This window comes from Lampetra fluviatilis, chromosome 36 (assembly GCF_964198595.1).
Source record: "Lampetra fluviatilis chromosome 36, kcLamFluv1.1, whole genome shotgun sequence".
Lineage (NCBI taxonomy): Eukaryota > Metazoa > Chordata > Hyperoartia > Petromyzontiformes > Petromyzontidae > Lampetra > Lampetra fluviatilis.
The window spans coordinates 1,365,075-1,388,679 of record NC_136310.1 but is presented as its reverse complement, the minus strand read 5'-3'; the positions used below and the strand labels follow the sequence as shown (position 1 = coordinate 1,388,679).

At 48.0% G+C, this 23,605-nt stretch overlaps 1 protein-coding gene across 4 annotated transcripts; it reads left to right on the top strand.

Annotated features, from left to right (window-relative positions):
* The first annotated feature begins 1,341 nt into the window (after positions 1–1,341).
* On the top strand, positions 1,342–23,147 carry LOC144945012 (serrate RNA effector molecule homolog B-like). 4 transcript variants are annotated; one of them, XM_078873170.1, is made up of 20 exons: positions 1,342–1,382; positions 4,099–4,278; positions 5,128–5,265; positions 6,679–6,807; positions 7,514–7,705; positions 10,302–10,471; positions 11,023–11,225; positions 12,307–12,411; positions 13,117–13,270; positions 13,388–14,061; positions 14,764–14,825; positions 15,838–15,916; positions 16,313–16,495; positions 17,471–17,665; positions 18,940–19,090; positions 19,540–19,733; positions 20,351–20,504; positions 21,796–21,867; positions 22,222–22,345; positions 22,570–23,147. In XM_078873170.1, exons 2-20 carry the CDS (start codon positions 4,160–4,162, stop codon positions 22,631–22,633), a joined length of 3,162 nt encoding a protein of 1,053 aa, XP_078729296.1. In that variant the 5' UTR covers positions 1,342–1,382; positions 4,099–4,159; the 3' UTR covers positions 22,634–23,147. The 4 variants fall into 4 exon arrangements, with proteins under 4 accessions (XP_078729296.1, XP_078729295.1, XP_078729297.1 ...); XM_078873169.1 differs by having other exon boundaries at positions 5,076–5,265; XM_078873171.1 differs by lacking the exon at positions 1,342–1,382 and adding an exon at positions 3,629–3,651.
* Positions 23,148–23,605: the final 458 nt, after the last annotated feature.

Below are 23,605 nucleotides of genomic sequence, written 5' to 3'. Positions count from 1 at the left end.
CGCTCTCGGTGGATGTATTGCATCGCAAAACCGCGAGAGATGGCGACAGCTTCGGGAGGAGGCCTTCAACACAACAGTGGATAGACCACGGCTGATTGCAACGTGAAATAAGAGCTGCATAGCTCATCGGATTCCACCAGTCTGAAGGTTCCGATTGTGAATCGATTCTGAATGTTTAATCGATTCTGTATACATCGTGTGTACGTCAATGTATCTTCTTGGTTCTTTAGGTAAAGTCACGTAGAAGGGAGGTAATAAAATAATAAAAATAAAACATAAAATAATTCTCACGACGTTTCGGCCACAACGCAAGCAGCCGTCCTCAGGTGAAGAAGACCAGGTCTGTCGGGGAGACAGCGTCTGAATGAAACAACACCACGCTCGGAGCGTATATTTATGCTGGGTTGGAAGGGGGGAAGGGCGCCTTGACAAAATAAATTGCATATCAAGAGGAATTTAGCATATTTATGGAAATGCAGGTATGTGATTAGTACTACTTGTGAAATGCGTAGGAGGTGGTTGGGGGGGTTTCAAAGTCATATTATGCCCGTGCATTATGCAGGATTAGCAGCATCAAAGGGAGGGGATAGGGGTAGCATTAATAACAGTATGTAGCTGCAGTGACTAAACAACCACGTAAAAAACTAAAGTATAAAATATGTCCATGTAGTCCCCGAGTTACGGTGGTCCGACTTACGATATTTCGTTCTTACGATGGCGATACGACAACATCGCCATCAACAACCTAACATCGTTCAAGTATGCAGATGACGGACAGAATCTTGGTGAGTACAGACCAAATATGATAGGTTACGATACGTTCAATGCATGTGTGATACGTAGCTTTAGCGATTTCATTTCAAGGTTACCGCGATACGATACGTTCAATGCATGTGTGATACGTAGCTTTAGCGATTTCATTTCAAGGTTACCGCGATACGATGCGTTCAATGCATGTTAAAAGTTTTTTTTATAGCAGATAGGATTGTTTCCTGAAAAAACTTTCTATTAAATTGCAGTTCATATAGGTAGGTTAATAATTTACCTTGTCTTTTTACTTTACATTTTACTGTAAAATACAGTATTGTAATTAGTAAATACATACATTATATAGTTTATACAGTACGGTACTGTAAATTTCTCTGTTTTGTTAAATTATCACCATTCTTTAAGACTCCTGGGGAGGCGATAGGCCATCTTCGACTTACGATGGGGTCGCCGGAACGCATCTCCATCGTAAGTAGAGGACTACCTATATGCATGTATCGAATCGCGTGTGTGATTAACAAATTTTCGATTCAACGTGCTATATAACAAATTCGCTAATCGGTTGTGAATAAACAAAGTGTCGATTCCTCATCGCGATTCTTCCAGCTTCTGTGGTAAGCGTGCGTGCCATCTCTCGCTCCCGTCAACATTTATGTATTACAATTCTACCGCTGTGATTGCCATTCTTTTTCCATTTAGTTATTTTTAAACGTTCGTAATGGGCAGCTGCAGTGAAGAAAATGCGGGAAACGTGCGTTCTTAATCAAGATTCTATTTTAAAATAAAAACGTGTGGCCTCGGCCAGGCTTCAGGCCTAGGCGCATGGGTCTCATTACCATTGTTATAAATGTAACTTATATAATGCGGTCATCGACTTACGAACGCACGTACTTACTAACCAGCTTCTATGAAATATTTGTAAAATATATATACTACATTGATTTACAACGTGAACTCGCAATTGCAAACTGAACCGCGTAACTAGTTTGTGCAGAGGAGCGATCCTCGGCGAGCTGTAATGAGTCGGCCTCGCGCTGGGAGTGTGCGTGTGTGTGTACACGTGTGTACACGTGTGTGCGTGTGTGTACACGTGTGTGTACGTGCGTGTGTGCGTGCGTGTGTGTACATGCATGCGTGTGTGTACATGCATGCGTGTGTGTACATGCATGCGTGTGTGTACATGCATGCGTGTGTGTACATGCATGCGTGTGTGTACATGCATGCGTGTGTGTACATGCATGCGTGTGTGTACATGCATGCGTGTGTGTACATGCATGCGTGTGTGTACATGCATGCGTGTGTGTACATGCATGCGTGTGTGTACATGCATGCGTGTGTGTACATGCATGCGTGTGTGTACATGCATGCGTGTGTGTACATGCATGCGTGCGTGTGTGCGCGCGCGTGTGTGCGCGCGCGTGTGTGCGCGCGCGTGTGTGCGCGCGCGTGTGTGCGCGCGCGTGTGTGCGCGCGCGTGTGTGCGCGCGCGTGTGTGCGCGCGCGTGTGTGCGCGCGCGTGTGTGCGCGCGCGTGTGGGGACACAGGGGCTAGAGAAGAGATGGAGTGGTTTGGTCCATAAGGACGTGGAGTTGAGTGGACTTGCCGGTGACTGGTACCAGCAGTGTCTCAAGAACTGTCTCTGTGGAGGAAGCTCGTGAATGACGCTCCTGGGCAGTGCCAGGCTAGGTGCACCGTGAGGCTACTGGGAAGTTTGAGGCAGTCCCCCTCCAGCTACAACGGAGGGCAGAGGAGCGACGCTCACAACAACGAGCGGAGCGCCGGGTGGCTAAAACACAGCAAATTGGCACAGTAAGGGGCACAGGTGGTGCATCGGCCAGTCGTCTTAAGTCGGTCAACTTATGGGTCTGCCCCGTGACCTGCCGACGGCTGTTCGACACTTCACGTGGCCTTAACGTGCACATCGCCTGGCACAAGCACTTAGTGGCGAATGGCGGGTGTTGTTGTTGTGGGGAGCTCCTCCAGCAGGCAAGGCTGCGTTGGCTGGGTCATGTTGCCCGCATGCCCAAGCAGAGGGGGCTAAACGGGCACGACATGGGCTGGAGAAGAGATGGAAGTGATGCGGTACGGGAGGATGTGGAGCTGAGTGGACTTATTGACGACTGGTATCGGCGGTGTCAATATTGGCTTCGATGGAAGAGGCTCGTGAAGGATGCTGCTGCTGCTGGGCAGTTGGAGGCAGTCGCCCTCCAGCAACAACGGAGGGCACATGAGCGACGTCCACAACAACGAGCGGGGTGCCGTGTGGCGAAAATGCAGCAAATTAGCACAGTAGTGGGGGGGTACAGCTGGTGCATCTAACCGGTCATCTCCGTCAGCCAACCCATGGCACCTGGGTTTGTCCCGAGACCTCCTGTCAGCGAGCCTTTGACACTTCACGTAGCCTCAAAGTGCACTTGGCCTGGCACAGGCGCCATGGTGACGGCCCCGTCACTTACTGGCGAATGGCAAGTATTGGTGTGTGGGGAGCGGTAGTGTAGCGGTTGCTTGCGCTACGAACCTGCGACCCGAATTCGATTCCCGCTCACGGCCAACATCGGTGACGATTATCCGAACCGGTCCTGGGCCTCCCCTAGGTCGATTCATCCCCAATTAAGTACCTGGTGCGGTGTTTAAACAGCGACGAATGCAGCTGGGTGTGGTGCTGGCCTCTCACCCCACGTGTGCCGTGCCGGCCTTCATAGCCGCTGCTCGCTAACAACACTTGCCCCAACAGCCTGTTAAGGTCATACATGAGATCGTTGTCGTGATATTAATTTTGCGTTGTCCACATTTGTGTAGCTGAGCCTCTCTGTATTGCACAGCATGGATTATATATGGACTGGGATATGCCGTGGGAATCTGTAATTTCCATCACTGGCCCAGGTCTGAACAGGAGATGCCACCGCATTGCTGATTTAACCAAGTAGACATTTTTATATTGAAAATGTATTCGCAAATGTTTCATTTGAGTTATTTGACTAATTGTGTGCTTCATTTAGCCACTCTATAACATATCGTCGATGACCAAATCGCCTGGAACATGCCCAACTTTGTCAAATCTCGAAAGCTAAGCAGTATTGAATCTGGATAGTGCTTTTTATGGGCAAACACCATGCACATGTCGCTATAAGCTGCGTGGCTACGTGGATGGGCAGTGCAGCAAAACCCATTTGCTTTCTGCATTTTTTTCTTCCACGTCTGTGCTGTCTGACTTTCACCGCAGGACCTTGGAGATATGGATTTATTGGGGCTAACAATGACCCAAGTTGTGCTTAGTAATTGTGTGTCGCAGGCCGTTTACGAGTGATCGCTTGACTTTATCGTTTTCAGGCCGGTGCTGCCGAGGTTGACACATTGAGAGGCAGCGCTAACTGGAGCTCCGTGCCGGGCCATGGCGGAGAGCGACGATGAGTACGACCGGCGGAGGCGCGATAAGTTTCGCAGGGAGCGCAGCGACCACGACAAGACGCGCGACAAGGACCAGCGGAGGAGGAGTGACGCCAGCTTCAGGTGCGTCTCTCTCTCAAACACAAACCACGGACACGTTTTAACTTCAACGATTTGCATTTTTTTATATTTACGTTTGCAGCCCCTTCTGTCAATCCGCTGACGGACGAGGGCCTTTCCACACCTTGTGGGGTCATGAGGGTTGGTTAGTGCAAGTTGGTGAAGGCGGGGGAGCATAGACGTGGAGGGCATAGAAGTACAGTACAATAATGATTTTTGCTCCACTGTCACCTGCTGCCCACCACCACTTCGTGGTTGTATGAATTATCAATTGCATCCATGAATGTAATTATACATCCATTCTCCCCTCCATACAATGCAGTGAATTGTAAAATCTGGGTCAAGTTTAGTTTCAACAATAAATTGTCTTTTGTTTCATTTTTTTCTGCCCTGCTATTGAAATATGACGCCTTGTTTCATTAATCTAAATTCTATATTTTGAGTGAATTTTAATTAAGTAAATATTATGAATATGATTTGGTGGAGTTACATCATAAGTGACATTTTCTTAATCGTAGAATCCAAACTTTCCAATAAAGAAATGTATTTCTGAAATTATTACAGTAAAGCCAGGGATCACTTCATTCAATTGGCCTCATCCAATCCTAGATGGCATCCCTTTATAAATAAATACCTAAAAATGAAAAATCATTCAACTCAATTTCTAGAACTGAAATAAAATCCGTTTGATGAGTGATTAATGCTTTTCCATAATGCTGAATGTTTTTTTTGGTGGGCCTAATTTCAGCATGGAGCCATATTTGTCGGCGAGTAAATGTACTTTTTTGTTTGTTTAACAGCTACAATGCAACAACGAATGATGTCTTTGACCACTTTGTCCCCGCCGTGCAGTCGGGATCATCGTAAGCGAGAGAGCGAGAGGGACAGGGGCCGCAAGGAAGACTACCGTGACTACGACCGCAATCGGTGGGAGAGATACTCTCCCCGACACGAGATCAGCCCCCCACCCAAACGCATGCGGAGAGAATGGTGAGCGCTTGATTGTCCCATTACCTCAATGTTACACACTCTTGATATAACAATAACATAGTGTACAACCCTCTGTTTGATGAAGGCCTTCCTACACCGTTTCGGTGGTGGGGCTTTCTTTGCATTCACGTTGGTCACTGTGGGTTGGTGAAGGGGGGGTGGGGAGGTGGTGGGTGCTATTTCAGTTGTTACTTCCTACTGATGTTCGCCATGGCTGGGAATCAAACTCGGGTATTCAGGTTTATGGTGCAGTGTGTTAACCACCGTCCCATCCGTTTCACGCTTGACAAAGCTGAAATGGCTCTTTTGGCATCGTTAAGGCCCCAAAGAATGGGTGTAGGACATAATTTGCATCTACTTTTCAATCATGGAATAAGGTTTACTGGTTTTAAAATATGCCTCCATTTAAAAAGTACTCGTTTAAATTTTGGTCAAATTTCTAAACGTCTTTTAGTTTCAAGTTATTTACGTTAAATGTGTCAAGACGTGTTCAGTGCTCCCATAATTAACCCAACCTACGACTGTTTAAATTAACTTTACAGCTTAAAATTGCGGTTGCACGTCTTTGTTTCGCTTTATTTTTCAGCGGTTGATGCTGTATTGGGTGGCAGGTTGCAAATTAATCAACGATTTTCATGGCAAAACATGTTTCATGTTAATAAGTGGTAAGACAAGTATTGTCTCATCGCCTCCAGTTTGTGAAGGCAATTTATCCAGGTGGATTTACTAGCTGGAATATGATGTAGCGATGGCTTCATTAAATTCTTTTCACCAGATGGGTGCATACAGACCCCATGCATCTTTGCAAAATATATGCTCTGGTGGGAGCCCAGTAATGTCCCACCATCATCGCATTGCTTCATAAAAAAAACATTTTTAATGAAACTTAATTCTTCACCACGGGTCAATTTCACAATGAACAACACAGTTTCATCCTGTCACAACACTTGAGTCATATATTTCTGTTGTACATTGGTGAGTGAGGGATCACTGAACCGTGTCACGTGATTTAATGATTTCTTTCTATACGGTCTGTGACATTTGACACGAGTTTAAAAAAAAACAAAGCAGTACAGCAAATTGTGCACAAATATCTTTGCCTTCTGTACGGGATCGAGTGTTTCTCCCTCACATGCGTGTTTTTTTCTTTGAGATTTCCAGTTTCCTGCCATATGTATGAACACTCATTAAGTGTCTGAAAACATCTTCATCTATTGAGGACCGCAGAGCTTGGACAATTGTCAGCTCGCTCACCATGTGACTGCCAGTCTCTTGTAGAGAGAATGCGAATTCTGTGCAGCGTGTTACAATTTAAAAATGATTATGGGTGACCCACTGTGGACGGGTTCACGCTAAGTATTCGATATTGACCTCGTGCACGTGTTTCTGCCCTCACAAATGTTTCCTCTGCAGGGAAGAGAGACCCGTGGAGCCGTATCGCCCACCCTACGACTTCCCAGCCGCACCTCAGCACTTTGTCCCCCCGTGGGGACACCAGGAGATGCACCCCATGCAGCACCACGGCATCCCTGTGCATGCCAGGTCCCTATGCACACAACACACATAACACACACACACACACATGTAAACGCATACATACGTACACAAACGGACACAGTGCATAGGCATATAACACACATGTAGGCGTGTAAATAAACACACGGAGGGACTTTCATGCACATGAACAAAATACACATAATTAGACAAATATCTCAATTGTCTTTAATGGACTAACGGGGAATGTACAGTTAGCGAACGCATATGAAGGCTGACAAGACTGCGGGGAGATGTGTGGTGGGCAGGAATGGGTAGGGCAGCCAAACAATTGTTGTGCTGTTTATCAGCGGTCCCAGGTTTGCTTCCTACTTTCACCAACCTGCACTGAATTGTGAAATTATTGCCAAGCTCCACGTCCCTTAAGAGTGTGCGAAGGCCCTCCTCCAACAGTGGCTTCATCAAAGGGCTGTGCATACATCGAGTCATTGATTGAAAGACATTCCACGTTCATTCACAATCCATCCGGTTTTCACCTGCTATAGCACGTGTAATAAAAACAATGGCTGATGATGGGTGAGCCAAAACCAGTGTTGGAATAAGAAATGAAGCACACAGTGCATTCAATAGGCCATGGAATAGTGTCGTCGTGTGCAGAGTAATGACAGTGGTTACAGGAAGCAAGCTCACGGAATGACGGAAAGTTGCAGAACTAGGGTTTGGCTCACCGCATTTCCCCCATATTTGTCGGCAGGCTTGGCAACATGCCGCCGGAGATGGAGATGCCGCCCCCTCCGCCAACCATGAAGTCTTTCAAGGAGTTCCTTGTGACTCTGGATGATGCCGTCGAGGAGACCGAGGCCGTGAAGCTCTACAGTGAGTACAAGCAGGAGTTCCAGCAGCAGCAGATGCAGGACTTTTTCCTGGCGCACAAGGGCGAGGAGTGGTGAGTCGTCCAAACACACACGCCCGCCCGACCGCTCGTTTGCCCGCTCTGCACACTCGTTGAGTGACGTGGCGGTACCCTTCGCCGGTATCTATATATTAGGCGATCGTAGAAACGAAGTGGCCGTGGGTGTAATCATTAGTGCTCTGGACTTGTAATCCAGAGGGCTGCGGTTTGATTTCCTGCCGTGGCAGTTGAAACAAGGCACGGGTTTCTGAAATCCCCTCCACCTCTGTTCACCCAGCAGTGTAAATGAGTACCCCGCAATTGATGTTGATCTGCAGGTCCACGTGGTGGGATACACCAAGCAAATACATAACTACCTGCTTGAAGGGCTCTATGCAGCTCCCTCTAGTGTGGATGCCTTTCCGCCAGCAGTGGAGTGAGCAAGGAAAACTCTCCGGCTGATTTATTATGAAGTCATCTCCGCTGCCGAGCTGAAAAGAGAAGAGGGCCTGTGCCTACAGAGGCAAGTGCAGTGGTGTGTCATGTGATCCTTCTCTTCTGCAGAGGAGGACTTTCAAGTCCCCACTGCAATGTCACAAGATGACACCTTGGACTCACATTGATTGAATAAAATGTCGTGCAGCTCTGATTATTTAAAGGAAGATGCAACCCAAAAACTAAACCAAAAAGCTCTACTCTTGCAGACATGTAACCATTCTCTTGTTTCCCAGCATGTCTGACACCAGTTTGAAGGTTTCTTCATAGATAAATACTTTAAAGTGGATTGCAGGGACACCATGATAGCGTTTTAGTGACATCACTTTGATTTAACTTCCTTTAAAATTAGCATCACTGAAAACAACGTCGGTTAAGTGGCGGTTTAACGCCGCTTTAATAAGTGCCACTTTACCATGTATACAAGTCACTTTTAATATATATTTTGTAACGAAGCTTTGAATGTATGTTGGACAGCATGGGACACATTTTCTATGCCTCTACAATATCAGAGCCACTTGTGTTTTGGGTTTTCAAGAAGATGGATATAAAAACGCATTTATATAATTTAAGCTTGAACACAGTTAATTTTATACTGTCCAAAGTATGTCGACTTATTTGATTTGCTTTTAAAAATAAGCATTTGAAAGTTTATATGGATAAGTAATGTTGCATGCCTTGCATGAATGTAACTCTTTTTGTTTATAGATACTGCCTTAAAATTGTCAATTAGAATTATAAAAATGTTAAATAATTGACAGCACTAGTTGGCATTGTCAATTGTACTCAAATTTTTAGGGCATCTTGGATACTGTTCCAAATATTACACAGATGTAATACTGTGCCTGCTTCTTGTTCAACAGCCATTTGTGAAAATGCTTTTCTGATGCAAAGAGCAGTAAGATAAATCCCTTTGGATAATTTTGTTTTGGTTTGTCTAAATTGGTGCATAAATTCTAATTTACGAAATTTGTGAGCATCTCTTTCACGGTGCTGGGCAGTTTAATTCTACCGTCGTGCGGAGATGTCTCATTCGAGATAAGATAACTAAAAAGGCACGGCTGCAATGTAAAATGTGAACAGCAGCCAACTCGAGGCTCTGTGTGTTACAGCGGAAGCGGTGATGTTTGTTTTGATGCCTGTGACTAATTTGCATTTGAACCTAATTCTTTCCCCCCTTGAAGATCAAGGTGTCGACACCAGCCAACGGGACGCAGTGTAATGATGTCTCTTCCACTGGAGCACGTAGCGTAGCTTTAGGGTCCTCTCCCCAACGCTGCGCACAATGCAGCGTTCAGACTAGCCTGGCTAGGGCGCAAAGTGTCGTCGGTCAGCGCGTTAGCAGTCGGACGGCCACTCACGCTAGCGTTTCCTTTGCCCTGCGAACAATGCAGGGCGCTAAACCGTATTTCCCACCTCAATACGTTCGCTCCACGTTTTACTGTTTGTCCTTCCTCTGGCGCTGTGCTCAACGCAGCGCCGGTCCCCCGATCTCCAATCTTCCTTAAAAAAAGCAAAAAAACAAAGCCTGCGCCCCACCGAAAACCCGTAGTGTGTGGCCGATTGCCTTCGTGCAGAGCTAGCGTTGTCTTTCTGAGCTCATGCCCAGCGAAGCACATCTGCACTCACCCCGGTATTGCTCCCACTCATAAGTACGACACTCATGAAGGGAATCAAATGTTAATTGACAAATGACCACAGACTTTTTAACAGCTCAGTTGTGCCATGTGTTACAATTAATTTTACCCACTGATGCTGTAATCACATTTACCTGTGCTGTTTTCCAGTAAGCTATGATACATCGTTAAATTTGTTTATTTTATATTTTTTGCTAAATTGAGTTAACATGCATTTATGAGCAATTTAAAATGTTGAAAGTGACACAAATAGATTTACTTGATTGTATTAAACTTGATTTACACACGAAGACAATTGCATACAACAATTAAACATTCACAGTGATCCATTTGAATCGCACACCATTGAACAAATTGAATCTTAACTTTATACTTTACTAATTTGTGAACGGCAGTTGTGTTGTTTGGATCAGAACAAAAAAAACGCATTGTCTCAAGTGCCCTTCTCCTGTTCCCTTGTGCTCCTGCGTGCGCTCGCCCGCACACGCCGATGCCGTGCACGCGCGCCGTCACCGCAGGTTCCGCACGCGCTACCACCCGGACGAGAGGGAGAAGCGGCGGCGAGACATCATCGCTTCGGCGCGCCACCGCGTCGCCGTCTTCTGCATGCTCAAGCAGCACAAGTGGCTGGACAATGTCACGCTGGATCTGGACAAGACCGACCAGATCGCTCACTTCCTCGATGCTGGTGCCCAATCACTTCGCTCACTTGCTTGTCCGGTCGGGCGGCGATGACGTTCGACAATTTCACTTTTTAAAGACGATAAAAATCTAAGTAGATGTATCGGTCATAATAGAGTTTTTTTGGGTCAGATCGTGTAAATATATAAATGTGTCGTTAAAACTCGCCACCACCCGACATAGCCACAACTAGTAAGGGTTGTCACGTAAACAGAATGTGCCAGTTCGTCACTAGTACAGCACACACCGGTGTGTTGGAGAGCCAAGCCACAACGTTTACAATCTGAGTACGACTTTTCGCCAGTAATTACAACTAGCATCATCAGGCGACAGCTAGATTTGGCCGTACCTACTCAGGCCCGAGACTTAAGACTTCCACCCAAACGCAAGGTTAAGCTTCCACACCTATGTGTCGCGACCCTAGCACCGTCAAATTGCTGTCATATATTGCATGTTCCCTTACCTGGCGTGCTCGAGACGTGCGTGGTGACGGTGACGACGTTACCGGCGTAAGCGTGTGACCGACTCGTGATGCGACTTTTGTCTTTGCTCGCACAGCTTCGATGCTGATGGAGGGCGGCACGGCGGAGGATCTGAAGGCCCTGGAAGTGAAGGAGGAGCCCCCGAAGCCGGTCATTCCGCCGTGGGTGCCCCTGGGGATCGTGCCACCGATAGTTGTCAAACCTGTGACCCCCACCCCTAAAGCGAGCGTGGTGGAGCCCCCCAAAGAAGAGAACGTGGCCCCAGACATACCCAACAAGGTGCCCGTCTGCTCTGAATGGGTTCCAATGTTTAAGAATTAATGCCTCTATTTGACAGATCTGCGCCACATTGATGGACGGGAGTACGTAGCATTTTGACTTTATGTGCGAATTAATTCTCAATAGGCCACTTTGAGAATGCTGCTGTCAGTCTATTGATTGTGTGGGGGTTGGGGTTTTTGTCTAAATGATGGGCTGTAACAGCCACCATGACAAGTTGTTACAGTCGAGTAAAAAAAAAACAATGTAATCAGTCGCTTAAGAGCCTCGGCGATGTTGACGGTTGAGAAAATATACTTCAAGAGATTATGCATTTCCACGGCCCCCGAATCGTGACAATCGAAACATCAACATCTATGTATCTCTTGTAAGTGGGGCAAATCTACCCTTATCTGTGAACCACTACATTAACTCGTCCTCGTGAAAACAATTGAACTTATTGCCCTCTATATTCTAAAATGATTGTCTAAAAATAGTCGTACCTCGGCTAACAGTGACATCGACTTGCGGTTTTTCGGTTAACATTTTGCCTCGTAGGAGCCGCCCATGGTTTCGACTAACGTTAACATTTTGACTAACGGTGTGTTTACGTTATGCACGCGGGCGCCAATTTTGGCCAATCCGAGCGCTCGTAAGTGACCTGAAATGCCTCAGCCAATCAGCTACGCCCATTCTCGTTTAACCCTTGATTGGCTTTGTTTACATTTTACTTTCTATTCTTGCAAAAACTAACAGTTATTTTCGTAAACAGTTTTCGTGGAACGGATTAAAAACGTTAACCCGAGGGACTATTTTCGTATTCCAGTTGATGAGGAGCATCCCACGTTTAGATGTTGTACTCATGTTTGGCCAAACTGGAGTGTCAGGGGGAAAACCTCCATATATAAAAGACTGAATAACTAAATGATCCGCACAGATGGGCTGACAAACATACTTCCTGTACTACCATCCCCTGGCCACTTCACATTTGAGAGTCTCACAAATCCACAAGGTCCACCAACCCTTGCCTCCTTGAGGGCTGGTTCACAGGCGTGTGTGTCGCCGCGCTCTTACCCTTCACCTCCTCGCCGTGTGTGTGCAGGAAGGAGAGCCAGCTGCTGCGGCCGAGATCAAGGAGGAGGCACCAGATGCTGTGGAGGAAAAAAAATCCCCGGGGGAAGATGCCAAGCAGAGTTCCTCACCGGAGGCATGAACCATAAAACTCGCGTGTAGAGTTAACACAACCACAGCAACAAGGCGATGCAGGGTTGTCTATATAGCAGGAGCGAAGGTTTACATAATTGTGCATGACAGATGGCTATGATTGGTTTATAGCGTGAAAGCCGGAGCTTTCTTTGCCATCTGACGACGTTGGTTGGCCGTCGTGTGTTAGGGCTTTCGCAAGCAAGTGTGGTGGTGTAAGAAGCTATTACAATCTTACCCCAAAAAATATAAATCACAATCTTGGTCGTGAAAGTCTTCCCGTTAAATTTAAGAATCTTTCATTCTTCATTTTTGGATGTTATTGCTCTCTAAATTCTCAATTTACCAGTTCGTAAAAAATGAATAATTTGTAAACACACTAGTAACCTCAAATAATAACAGTTCATTGGATTACAGAGACGAGTGAATGATTACATCTGCACTGGATATAAACCGTGTGAGTGTCGCACGCCTGCGTGTGTGGCAGGTGGCACAGTTGGTGCGTCTGCCAGTCGTTTCCGTCAACCCATGGCACTTGGGTCTGTCCCTTGACCTACCAGCGGGCGTTCGGCACTTCACGTGGCCTTAAAGTGCACATAGCCTGGCACAAGCACCGTGGTGACGTCACCGCCATTTAGTGGCAAATGGCAGTTGTTGTTGATCCCAGGTGCTAGAGAATCTGCTCATCGCTGAACGTCTCGTTCTTCAGAAGGAAACGAGGAAACGTAAGTGTTCCCGAGGGTCTGAAGAGGACGAGGATGAGGGAATAGAGGAGGAGGAGGACGGGATGAGCTCTTCTGAATCGGAGGCAGAACAAACAGCTCCCCCCATCAAAGAGGAACCGTCGGACGGCACGCCTCCCGGTGAGTGGGTGAGAAGTGGGCCACGCACTCGTCTCGTTTGCCCTTGGGCGTGATGTTCAATTGCCCTTCTTCTGCCTTGCTTGTTTTTCATTGCGACTTGCTGTTTCCGAGTTTCAGATGAGGAAAAATCCAAGGAGGAGGAGGAGGAGAGTGTGGAACCGGAATCGGTGAAAAGCGCCAAGCAGGAGCAGGAAGAGAGCAAAGAAGAGTGTTCTGAGAAGCCAGAGGAAGAGCCCAAGGAAGAGCCCAAGGAAGAGCCCAAGGAAGAGCCCAAGGAAGAGCCCAAGGAAGAGCCCAAGGAAGAGCCCAAGGAAGAAACTACGAAGGGACCTGAAGAAGAGCCCATGGAGGTATCCACGGAGGAATTGAAAAAAGAATCCAACGATGAACCCAAGGAGAAATCCAAAGAAGATCCCAAGGAGGAATTGAAAACGGAATCTAAGGATGGACTCGAGGAAGAATCCAAAGAAGATCCCAAGGAGGAATCCAAGGAGGAATTGAAAGGAGATCCCAAGGAGGAATTGAAGGGAGATCCCAAGGAGGAATTGAAAGGAGATCCCAAGGAGGAATTGAAAGAAGATCCCAAGGGTGAATTGAAAGAGGAATGCAAGGGTGAACCCAAGGAGGGATCCAAGACCGCGGGGGAGAAGCCTGCAGAAGCGAAGGTGGACTTTGTGCTGAAGAGGACTCCAGAGCAAGGTCTCCTGCCGAGGCCACGGAACTTCCACCGAAACATGTCCATCTTCCTGCGGAACATCGCGCCGTACATCTCCAAGGCAGAGATTGTGTCGGTGCGTGTGGGGGGGGGTGGAACGCACTTAGTCATTCCCAGTCTCTCTCGCTCGTACCGGTCGCCACCACCGCGCCTACCCGCATTGCCGTGTTTCACCTTGCCTCTGCTAAGTACAGACCTGGCCTCAATTCCTATCGCAGTGGTGTCATTTGTAATGAATTGCAGTGACCCTGTGATTGTAATATCATCTAACAATCTAACCTGGAATTGTAATTCTAATTGACTGCATGTCTGCTGCCAACACTGCTAAAGTAACACCATTAACGCAGCCTTATCTCTCCTCGACTGTAAATGTATGAATTTCACGCTAAACCTCCATGTCATTGTTAGTAGACCAGTCACTCAAATGATGTAGGTCTTTTCTCTCTGAAAATTTTCCTGTTTTTATTTTTACTTCACATCACAATCAATTTGAGTGACATAGCTTACTGTGGTCATCTCAACAATCGTCACCCGTCGAAAAATATTATCCTAAACATCAATGTGGGGTTTTGTTTGTAAACCGGATCTTTATTGCCGCAGTTTAATTGGGGAATAAAGTAGCAAAAACATTTTTGAGAAGAGAATGCAGACAGAAACTACCCGTGCTGATCCCAAATCTCTCACCGTCAGTCGTGGGAGGGAGCTGTGTGTGGGCGTGCGTGACTAAAGCGGGGAGTAACTTCTCGTGTGTCGTGTGTGTGTGTGTGCGTGCGTGCAGCTGTGTCGCAGGTTCCCAGGCTTCATGCGAGTGGCGTTGTCGGAGCCTCTGCCAGAGCGCGGGTAAACACACCCTCTGTTCGATTGCACTCGCTCACAACCGCCGTGTGAGAAGCGCCGATGTCCTGGGGCATCGCTGCCTTTTGACATTAATTGCATTTATTGGATGTAAACTTTTCATAGCTCAGCTTTTACAACCAGTGCTATGATTTATAAGTCGGTTTTGCTTTTGGGGAGTTAGATCGTGTAGGTATAATGTCAATTAGAGTTAAAGCCAATATATACCGGTTTCTTGATAAACTAAATCGGTTATCAATCAACGACACAATCATCGATTTTTCGATCAAAATTGGCTTCTTAAGTTCGTGACGCACGCTTGTGATCATCACGTGTGAGAGCTGATGATCTACATCTTATACAAATTAGGTGCACATTGTATTCTCGTGTTACATTTAGGCTAATGGTGCAAAATAAAACTACAAACGATAACAACAAAAACTTCGGGAATACAAAATGAGACAGTAAAAATTTAGATAATAATTTTCTAAGGTGTACTGTTCAAGACCTAACCCAGAATTGTGACAACTCGTCAAATCCCTGGTTGGTAGGAGGCGTGGGGGGGAAGGGAGCTTTTGGGTTAATTATATTTCTAACTAACCTTCACCACACAACCCCTGCCTCGCTCCGGTATAAATTACCAGGGATGTACACAACTTTTCCCACTGGATTGGAGTGCATTGCTTGCAGCAAGCGGTTAGCCGTGAGCGTGAATCTTACCCTTGTTTGTGCTTGGTGTGGCTGCAACTGCCCTCTGTGCTGAAATGACTCGTACTTCTTGTGACCGGCTGAACAAAGGCGTGATTCGCCAGACCGGGAACGATTTGGCAGGTGCGCAGGTGTAAATGAATTGGCAAGGCGCTTGAAGTTACCGGCATTCACGCCTGCTGTCGCACTTAATCAGGGGCGTCAAACATTCAGCAGCACGCTGATGTGTTTGTTTTAAAATGCAATCAATCCTGTCTGCAAAACATCGAAACCAATCTCTTAATTGGTCATCTGTCTGTTTGCTCGTCAGGTTTTACCGGCGTGGTTGGGTAACGTTCAGCGGCCATGTCAATATACAGGACATCTGCTGGAACCTGCAAAATGTGAAGGTGAGAATGTACATATCATGACGACACAATTCCGTTTTAAATTATGAGCACGACTGCCATACTCAAGAATAGAATAGTTTGCCTGTCGGCAAGAGACCCAAGCATAACAAACATTCCTACGGATTTGTTCACAACCCATTTGCTGAACTTGCGAGATCCTGGCCTCGTCACGACCCAGCGGGTTTGAGAATGTCAGCCCTCAAAAAAAGTGAGCGCCACGGTGACCTGTCTACGTACACCTTCATCCTACGCCTGCCCCCGCTTAAACGACCTTTAATAATTGAGTCTTTTACTCGTACTTTCCAGCACCTTCTCGGAATCTTTCATCGCAACCTATAATTCCTGCCCCCCCCCCCCGTTCCCATCTTCCCCGTTCTGTCCCCGTTCTGTCCACAGCTTCGGGAGTGCGAGCTGAGCCCCGTGGTGAACCGCGACCTGGCGCGGCGCATGCGCATCGTGAGCGGCGTGTCGCTGCACGCGACCGTCGCGCGCAACCACCTGCGCCTGGCCCTGAAGCTGGTGCACGCCCTGGACCGGCGCGCCAAGCTGTGGGAGTACACCGAGGGCACCACCATCCCGGTGAGCGCCGGCACGCACAGAGGTCACACCGCACTCCGGTCCCCGGATATGCCGCCTCGTGTCATGTGCGGCAGGGACAGGGGGACCTATTCTTTCCGGGGAGCTAAATAGAACTGTCATATTCCTTTTGGGGAATGGGGGGTGGTGGCGCATATTAACATCAACACCTTGGCGTTATCTTAATTTGTATTGTTAAAACGCATTTGTGTCAGCCGCCGAGAGTAAAGAAGCCGTTGCGGTGGCGTGACTTGAGCAGCGTGATAAACTATGAACAGTGTTGTTGCCCGGTCATTGAATGTGTTCTTCTGCAGCAGACTAATAGTGCAGCTTCTTGGTTCTTTCGGTAAAGTCACGTAGAATGGAAATAATAAAATAATTAAAATAAAACGTAATAAAATAATTCTCACGACGTTTCGGCCACAACGCAAGCAGCCGTCCTCAGGTGAAGAACAGGTCTGTCGAGAAGACAGAGTTTGAATGACACACCCCAGGCTTTATGTTTTATTTTTATTATTTTATTATTTCCATTCTACAGGGCTTTACCAAAAGAACCAAGAAGATGAATCCCTGCAGTCACGAAAGCTTTAAATCGAAAGTTATTAGTGCAGCTAATAAGATGTATGTATGTTGAACTTATTTCGTACCGTACATAGCCAACCTTGCTAGCCGCAGGTGCGAGGGAAGGACAAAAAAAGGCAATTTCTGGAAAGATGTTTGCACCGACTTGCGCATTGACGTTGTTTGCCGGTCGTCTCCACGTGGCGTTCCTCTTGTGGTCGCTTAGCTCTTGAAGATCAGGAGCAATGCAATCGGCAAGTAATCAATACGTCAAAAAGCAGGTGTTGTTTTCGAACTGCGACGCACGCTTCCGTATCGGCGGGCCGTTGACCGAGAGCCACGAAATCACGACAAGACCCGTTGGTGCGCGCGGCCGTGCGAGGCGCTTTACTGAGCGCGGTGTTGTGTGCTGCCCAGGGTACCAGCGACGGCGCTAACCCGCTGTTGGGAGGCCTGTCCAAGTACCTGGAGGATGGAAAGGTGAACGTGGATGAAGATGCTGCCAAGAAGGAGCAGGAGGCCGCGGTGGACCAACCGGCACCGGCACCTGCACCGCCGCCGCCGCCACCGAACAAGGAATTCTTCCTTGAGAAAAACGAGGATCTGCTCAAGGTGAACCTGCCTCTTGCAAGCATGGGGGGGGGGCGGGGGGGGTGCTCTTCTCTTTAGAAAAAGTCTCTAAATCGGTGGGATCGTGTCTGTGGTAAGAGGTAATTGTGCTGCCTCGTAATTATTTGCTTGTGGCCCTGCTGACGGAATGGCCTCCACTAGAGGGAGCTCTATCAAAAACCATGATCATTACGAATATAGTATTTTCTGGCTTATTCTTCATGCTAGCCAGTCATCTCATTTTTGTATGCGTCCTGATTTTATAGGTAGGACGACATTCATTTAACTTGTACTGGAACGTATTGCGATGCCCTCTTTAGTGGGGGCGAGTTTTTACAAAAAAAAAAAAATTTGAATGAATCTTGGAAGAGGTGGGACCACCTCCACTCTACCCCACCACATACGAACTGGTGCTCAACTTGAATGCGGTGCCTAATAATGTTGCGGTGGGGGGGGGTGACTATGGGAAACTTGCACCATAGTTTCACTGCCACACTGGGAGATGGACCCAAACCGATGGTCCAGTGCGCTCACTGCTTGCACAAATGGTAGCATCCCCTCGCCTTGATGAAGCTGATATGTATGCATGTTGAACCTTGGGAGTGCCTGATGAAAACCCATGTCTACGAGGGAATAACATTTCAACTCTGCATACAGGGCAGCAACCTATTTGCTGCTCTGCCTGCCATGGCGGGGCAGATGCATGTACGTTGAACTTCTTTCGTGTACCATATTCTTTTGGTCTTTCGCTAAAGTCACGTAGATAGGTTCGAAGAAAATAACAAAAACTACTGAAAGACCCAAAGAATATGAATTGATTCTCACCGTACGTAGCCAACCGTCCTTATTGGAGGTGCGGGGCAAGGACAACAAACTAAAAACACTAAAGCAGTTCTAAAGAAATTAGTTCTCAATCTAGATTTAAAGTGCATCGTTCCAGTGGCTTCCTAATATCGGAAGGAAGAGGCTGTTCCAGACGGCCGCAGAAGCGCATCTGAAAGCGTGCACGATGCGAATCGATATCATGTTTGTCATCCTTCCCTGACACTTCCGATTAGCACGGTTGGCTATACGCAGTGCGAAAGAAGTTCACACATACATTCTCTCTCTGTCATGGTTATTCTTAACAACATCATTGAAGGTTCTCTTTTTAAAGATTGCGACGCAAGAATCTCGTTTCGTGCTTTTTTTTTTGCATCCTTGTGATTAAATTCTGATGTAAGTTCAACATACCTACATACATGTTCCCCCCCCACCCGGCCTGCCGACCCTCGCAGATGCTGGACCAGCTGCTGTTCTATCTGCGCATCGTGCACTCGGTGGACTTCTACAACCACACGGAGTACCCGCACGAGGACGAGATGCCCAACCGCTGCGGCATGGTGCACGTGCGCGGTCCCCAGCCCAGCAAGCTCAACCCCAATGAAGGTGCTCGTCCATTACAGCGTCACGGCATCAACACCGGCGGCACGCTCGCACACGCGTGTGTGAGCGGCACGCTCGCACACGCGTGTGTGAGCGGCGCGATCTTTGAGGGGGCTGGGGGTGGATGAATGAAGGCCTTCCCATGCCTTGTCTGTCATCATTAAGGGTTGTTTGACCGTACTTCACCACTTTGGTCAGCGTAGGCTGATGAATGGGATTCTTGGTATATCACTCGCCGCTGATTTTAGGCGCGGCCAGAAATGGAAGTCGGGTCGCCGGCTTCATGGCACAGTTGCGCTAACCAGCCCGGATAACAGTCCACATTATTAACACTGTTATTGTCAACCACGTCACCGACAACTCTACGGTCGTTCAACACAGCGGTGTCTTAACCCCCCCCCCCACCCCCCTCTGACGTCATTCGTTTCTCCCCTTGTCCGCACGCTCCGCAGTGGCGGAATTTGAGCGTCAGTTTGAGACCAAGCTGCGGCCGCTCTTCCTCCAGCGGGACACGCTGGAGGACGAGGAAGCCGAGGTCATGGGTCGCAGGGATCCCGAGCAGGAGGTAGAGAAGTTCATCTCGGCCAACTGCCAGGAGCAGGCCAAGGACAAGTGGCAGTGCCCACTGAGCGGAAAGAAGTTCCAGGTGCGTTTGGCCAGACGTGTTGCGGAGCCTGTCGAACACCGCCGGGTAGCCGAGCGGCGGTCGTGTGAATGGCGCTGCACGCAGAGAGCGCTTTGCGTGTTGCCCAGAAGTAATGGCCACCACGCGCTGCACACTGTTGTCACTCACGCCTGGTTGCACGCACCCCGCGCGTGTCGTGCAACTCGATTGCATGCAACTGAATCGCTTGTACGAGGACTTCTCTGCAAGCTGTTCCGAGCAGTTGCACAACTGGTTGCTTCGAGACAAACTTATTTTAGTCGATTCTCTCGGCGATTTGGAGCGGACGTATTACATTGCGTGTTGTAAATTTGCGAGCTATTGTTTTTACAATGCTGCATGTGCCATTTAATTTCCTTGTTGTGCAAAGACTCTCTTAGATGTGGACAAAACTGCAGGCAGTTTTAAATGTTGCAAAGTTTTGAGAACAAATTGGTTGTGCGATTTGAGCAATCGTTTCTCGCAGTCCCAGGTCACGATTCGATTCCCTCGAGTCGAATCCGTACTGGCGATCGCTGTGCACGTGCAGACTCGCAAACGACGAGCCCGGCCGACGCGCTTGACCCGGCGGCGTGGTCCTGCGTGTGCTGTGCGCCCAGAGCCCCGAGTATGTGCGGAAGCACATCATGAACAAGCACCTGGACAAGGTGGAGGAGGTGCGCAAGGAGGTGGGCTTCTTCAACAACTTCCTCATGGACAAGCGGCGGCCGCACCTCATGGAGCCACGCTTCACCATGTGCAACATGATGCCCGGTATGTTCGTTGGACTCCTGTCGCACCGTACTTGGCCAACCATGCTGGTCGGAGGTGCGGGGGAAGGACAACAAACTAAACACACAAAGCAATCTTCAATCTAGATTCAGAAAGTGCACAGCTCTAATATTGGAAGTTACACGCCGAACTCGGCTCGCTCGCTCGCACTGCGGGAGGGATAGGGCACCGCACTCTCGGGCTGGTGGCACACGTCTTTGGTCCAGCGCTTGGGGAGGCACCGAGGATTGGTGGATCGCAGCACAAATGTGCGAAACTCCCTTTCCTACGGTTGGCTACGCACGGTGCGAAAGAAGTTTGCACCACCATACATACAAGGGGAGAGCAGTACAGCAAGTAGATTGATTTTCACCTCAACACGTAGTCTTTCGTGACCAATATCCATAATAAAGTGGTGCTTTTTGGATTAGATGGCAAAAGTAGGCATTTGTCGATTCGGGCAAATCGCCTGGTGAAGCTTGTAATCAGCCAAACGTCGTACTCATTGTAGATGTTGTGGGTTTACTCTCCAACACACTGGTGTGCTGAAGTAGTAACTAATTGGCACACTTTGTTAACATGACAAACCTTACTAATTGGCTGTTTTGGATGGTGGCGGGTCTAACGACACGTATAATTGATGCGATTTTACCCAAACAAAACCTTTATTATGAATTGACTTTCATTTGAGCGTTACTCCCCCACCCCTCCCCTCCTGACACACGTGGGTTTTCCTCCGGGAACTCCGGCTTCCTTCCACGTATATAAACGCTCGTTAATGGAGTTGGCCAAACATCCCAGTGTAATACCCACAGCACTTGGGCAGTCATTGGCACCGCACACAAATCACACGAGGCGCAGCCACGCACGTGACACGCACGCGCAAGCGTCCACGCACTCAGATGATTAAGATTACGCTCGTTTACTCAAGAGAGCCTCGCTGAGTCTCAAGACTTTTGCAGGAGGGTCCTACCAAGTTTTCACAGTAGGGGGCGATGTTGCTGTGTGTGTACGTGCTTGTTGAACTTTTTTTTGCACCGTATGTAACGAACCGTGGTCATGGGAGGTGCGGGGAAGGACGAAAAACTAAACACAAAGAGAAATTCTCAAGAAATTCGATTTCAATCTCGATTCAAAAGTGCATAGCTCCAGTGGCTTCCTAAAATCCCAATTGAGTAATGGCGATCAAATGTCTCATCATTGCGTGTTTTATATATACAATTACAATATATTAGTGAAGTTGTCATTCTGTTGCAGTTTACAAACAAAAAACAATCACGTGTCTGTCTCCCAGGAATCTTCCCAAACCCCCAGGCTCTGATGCCCAGCTACAACTTCCAACGTCTTCCCATGCCTGCGTACGGAGGTGAGTGTCAACGTCGTCCGAATTATTGCTCACATTTTTATTGTTACACCCGGTAAATAAGAGCATTAACCTGAACTATGCATCGAGCTCATCGTTTATGAGCTTCCGCATCCACCAATGCCATCCAGACGAGGTGCACATTTGACACTACAAGCCATCTTACCAACCCATATATATGAAGTTCATCACACGGCATGGGGGGGGGGGGAGACCTTTCGTGCACCAGTGGACTGACAGAGATACTGTTCCCTTGTGTAGTGTTCAAGCTAGCGTGGTGACACGGCCTTCTCGCATTACAATGCTGGCTCTCTCCCTGTTCTAACGAGGGTGTGCGTGCGTGTGTGTGTCACGCAGGGTCCCCGTACCCACCACCACAGCAGCAACAGCAGCAGCAGCAGCCGCCTCCACAGTTTCCCCCTCGCGGGGGCTTCGACCCCTACCGGGGCCAGGGTTCCAGCCACTACATCAAGAGCAGGAGGTGCGAACACACCGTCACACACCACAGCCCCCGTCTTCACACACACCATAGAATGGTGTGCAGGTGTGTGGGGAGCAGGCGGCCGGGCGTGGCGCTGGCCACTCCCCACTCCCTCGTGTGTCTTGCCGGCCGTCATAGGTGCTCCTCGCTAACCAGCACTTGGCCCAACCATGTGTCCGATGGCTATGTGGTTGATTGTTGTTGTCTTTGTTTCTTCCCTGCAGAGATTTCCGCCCAATGATTCAGTACACGGATTTGGATGCCCCCGAAGAAAACGATTTCTTCTGAAGCTCCTGCGCATCACGGACGTAATCAGTTCACTCCTACTCTTGCTAACTATTAACTAATAGTATTAACAATTACTATAGTAATAGTTAATACGAATAGTGTAGCATCACAGCTATAACGTAGTCTACTACACCCCCATTGTCCATTACAGCGTCGTAGGCAGCTTGCCGTGTTGTGTTCGCTAATTCTGCCGGCCACGTTTATTCAAGTCAACCGTTTGTTGCGTGTGTTGAACATTAAAAAGGTGTAGTGTGTTGAACATTAAAAAAACAAGCAATGCGTTGCCAGGAGACCCTTGCCGGCTGTAGACGTTTCTTGTTGCTTCGATTGGTTCTTGCTTTGCGAGCAACACAGATTGACGTTGGTCGAGTGAAGTGGCCCAAGCGTGTTTTAGTTGTCGTTGCTTGGCCATCGTAAGATGGAAAATTGAATTGTGAAACAATGCGTAGAATACTCAAGGCCGTTATATATATTTTTTTGCAGCGCAACGTAAAAGTAAACAATTGTAACCGCTGTTGTTTTCTGTCGAGTATTCATTGAATGTCTGTCGCGGTTTGGATGTGAAAGTATTTTGCGGGCTGCGGGTGCGTTGGGAAGTAATGCAGCCAAAGGGAGGGAAGACGCCCGAGAAGGCGTTCGGCTCGGAGATGGAGTGAGGAAATCAGCTCGACTGTGAGAGATGATCACTGCTTGCGGAGGCCTTCATCCAGCAGTAATGTGGGGCTGGGACGCAGGATTGGTGGATTGCGCTGAGATCACTTGCCATACATCTGCATCGCACGCTTTCAGATGTGCTTCTGCGGCCATCTGGAACGCTCTTCCGATATTAGGAAGCCACTGGAGCTATGATTTTTTTTATCTAAATCGAAAATAATTTATTTGGAACTGCTTTTTTTGTTTAGTTTGTCCCTCCCGCACCTCCGATTAGCACGGTTAGCTATGTACGGTATGAAAGAAGTTCAACATACAAGC

What these genes read in the sequence shown, in the direction of transcription:
- LOC144945012 (XM_078873169.1), top strand. Translation starts at nt 4,176, where the DNA reads ATGAGTACGACCGGCGGAGGCGCGATAAGTTTCGCAGGGAGCGCAGCG. An exon ending in GGCATCCCTGTGCATGCCAG is followed by an intron (nt 6,808 to 7,513) that starts GTCCCTATGCAC and finishes ATTTGTCGGCAG; the next exon opens with GCTTGGCAACATGCCGCCGG. An exon ending in GTCGGACGGCACGCCTCCCG is followed by an intron (nt 13,271 to 13,387) that starts GTGAGTGGGTGA and finishes TCCGAGTTTCAG; the next exon opens with ATGAGGAAAAATCCAAGGAG.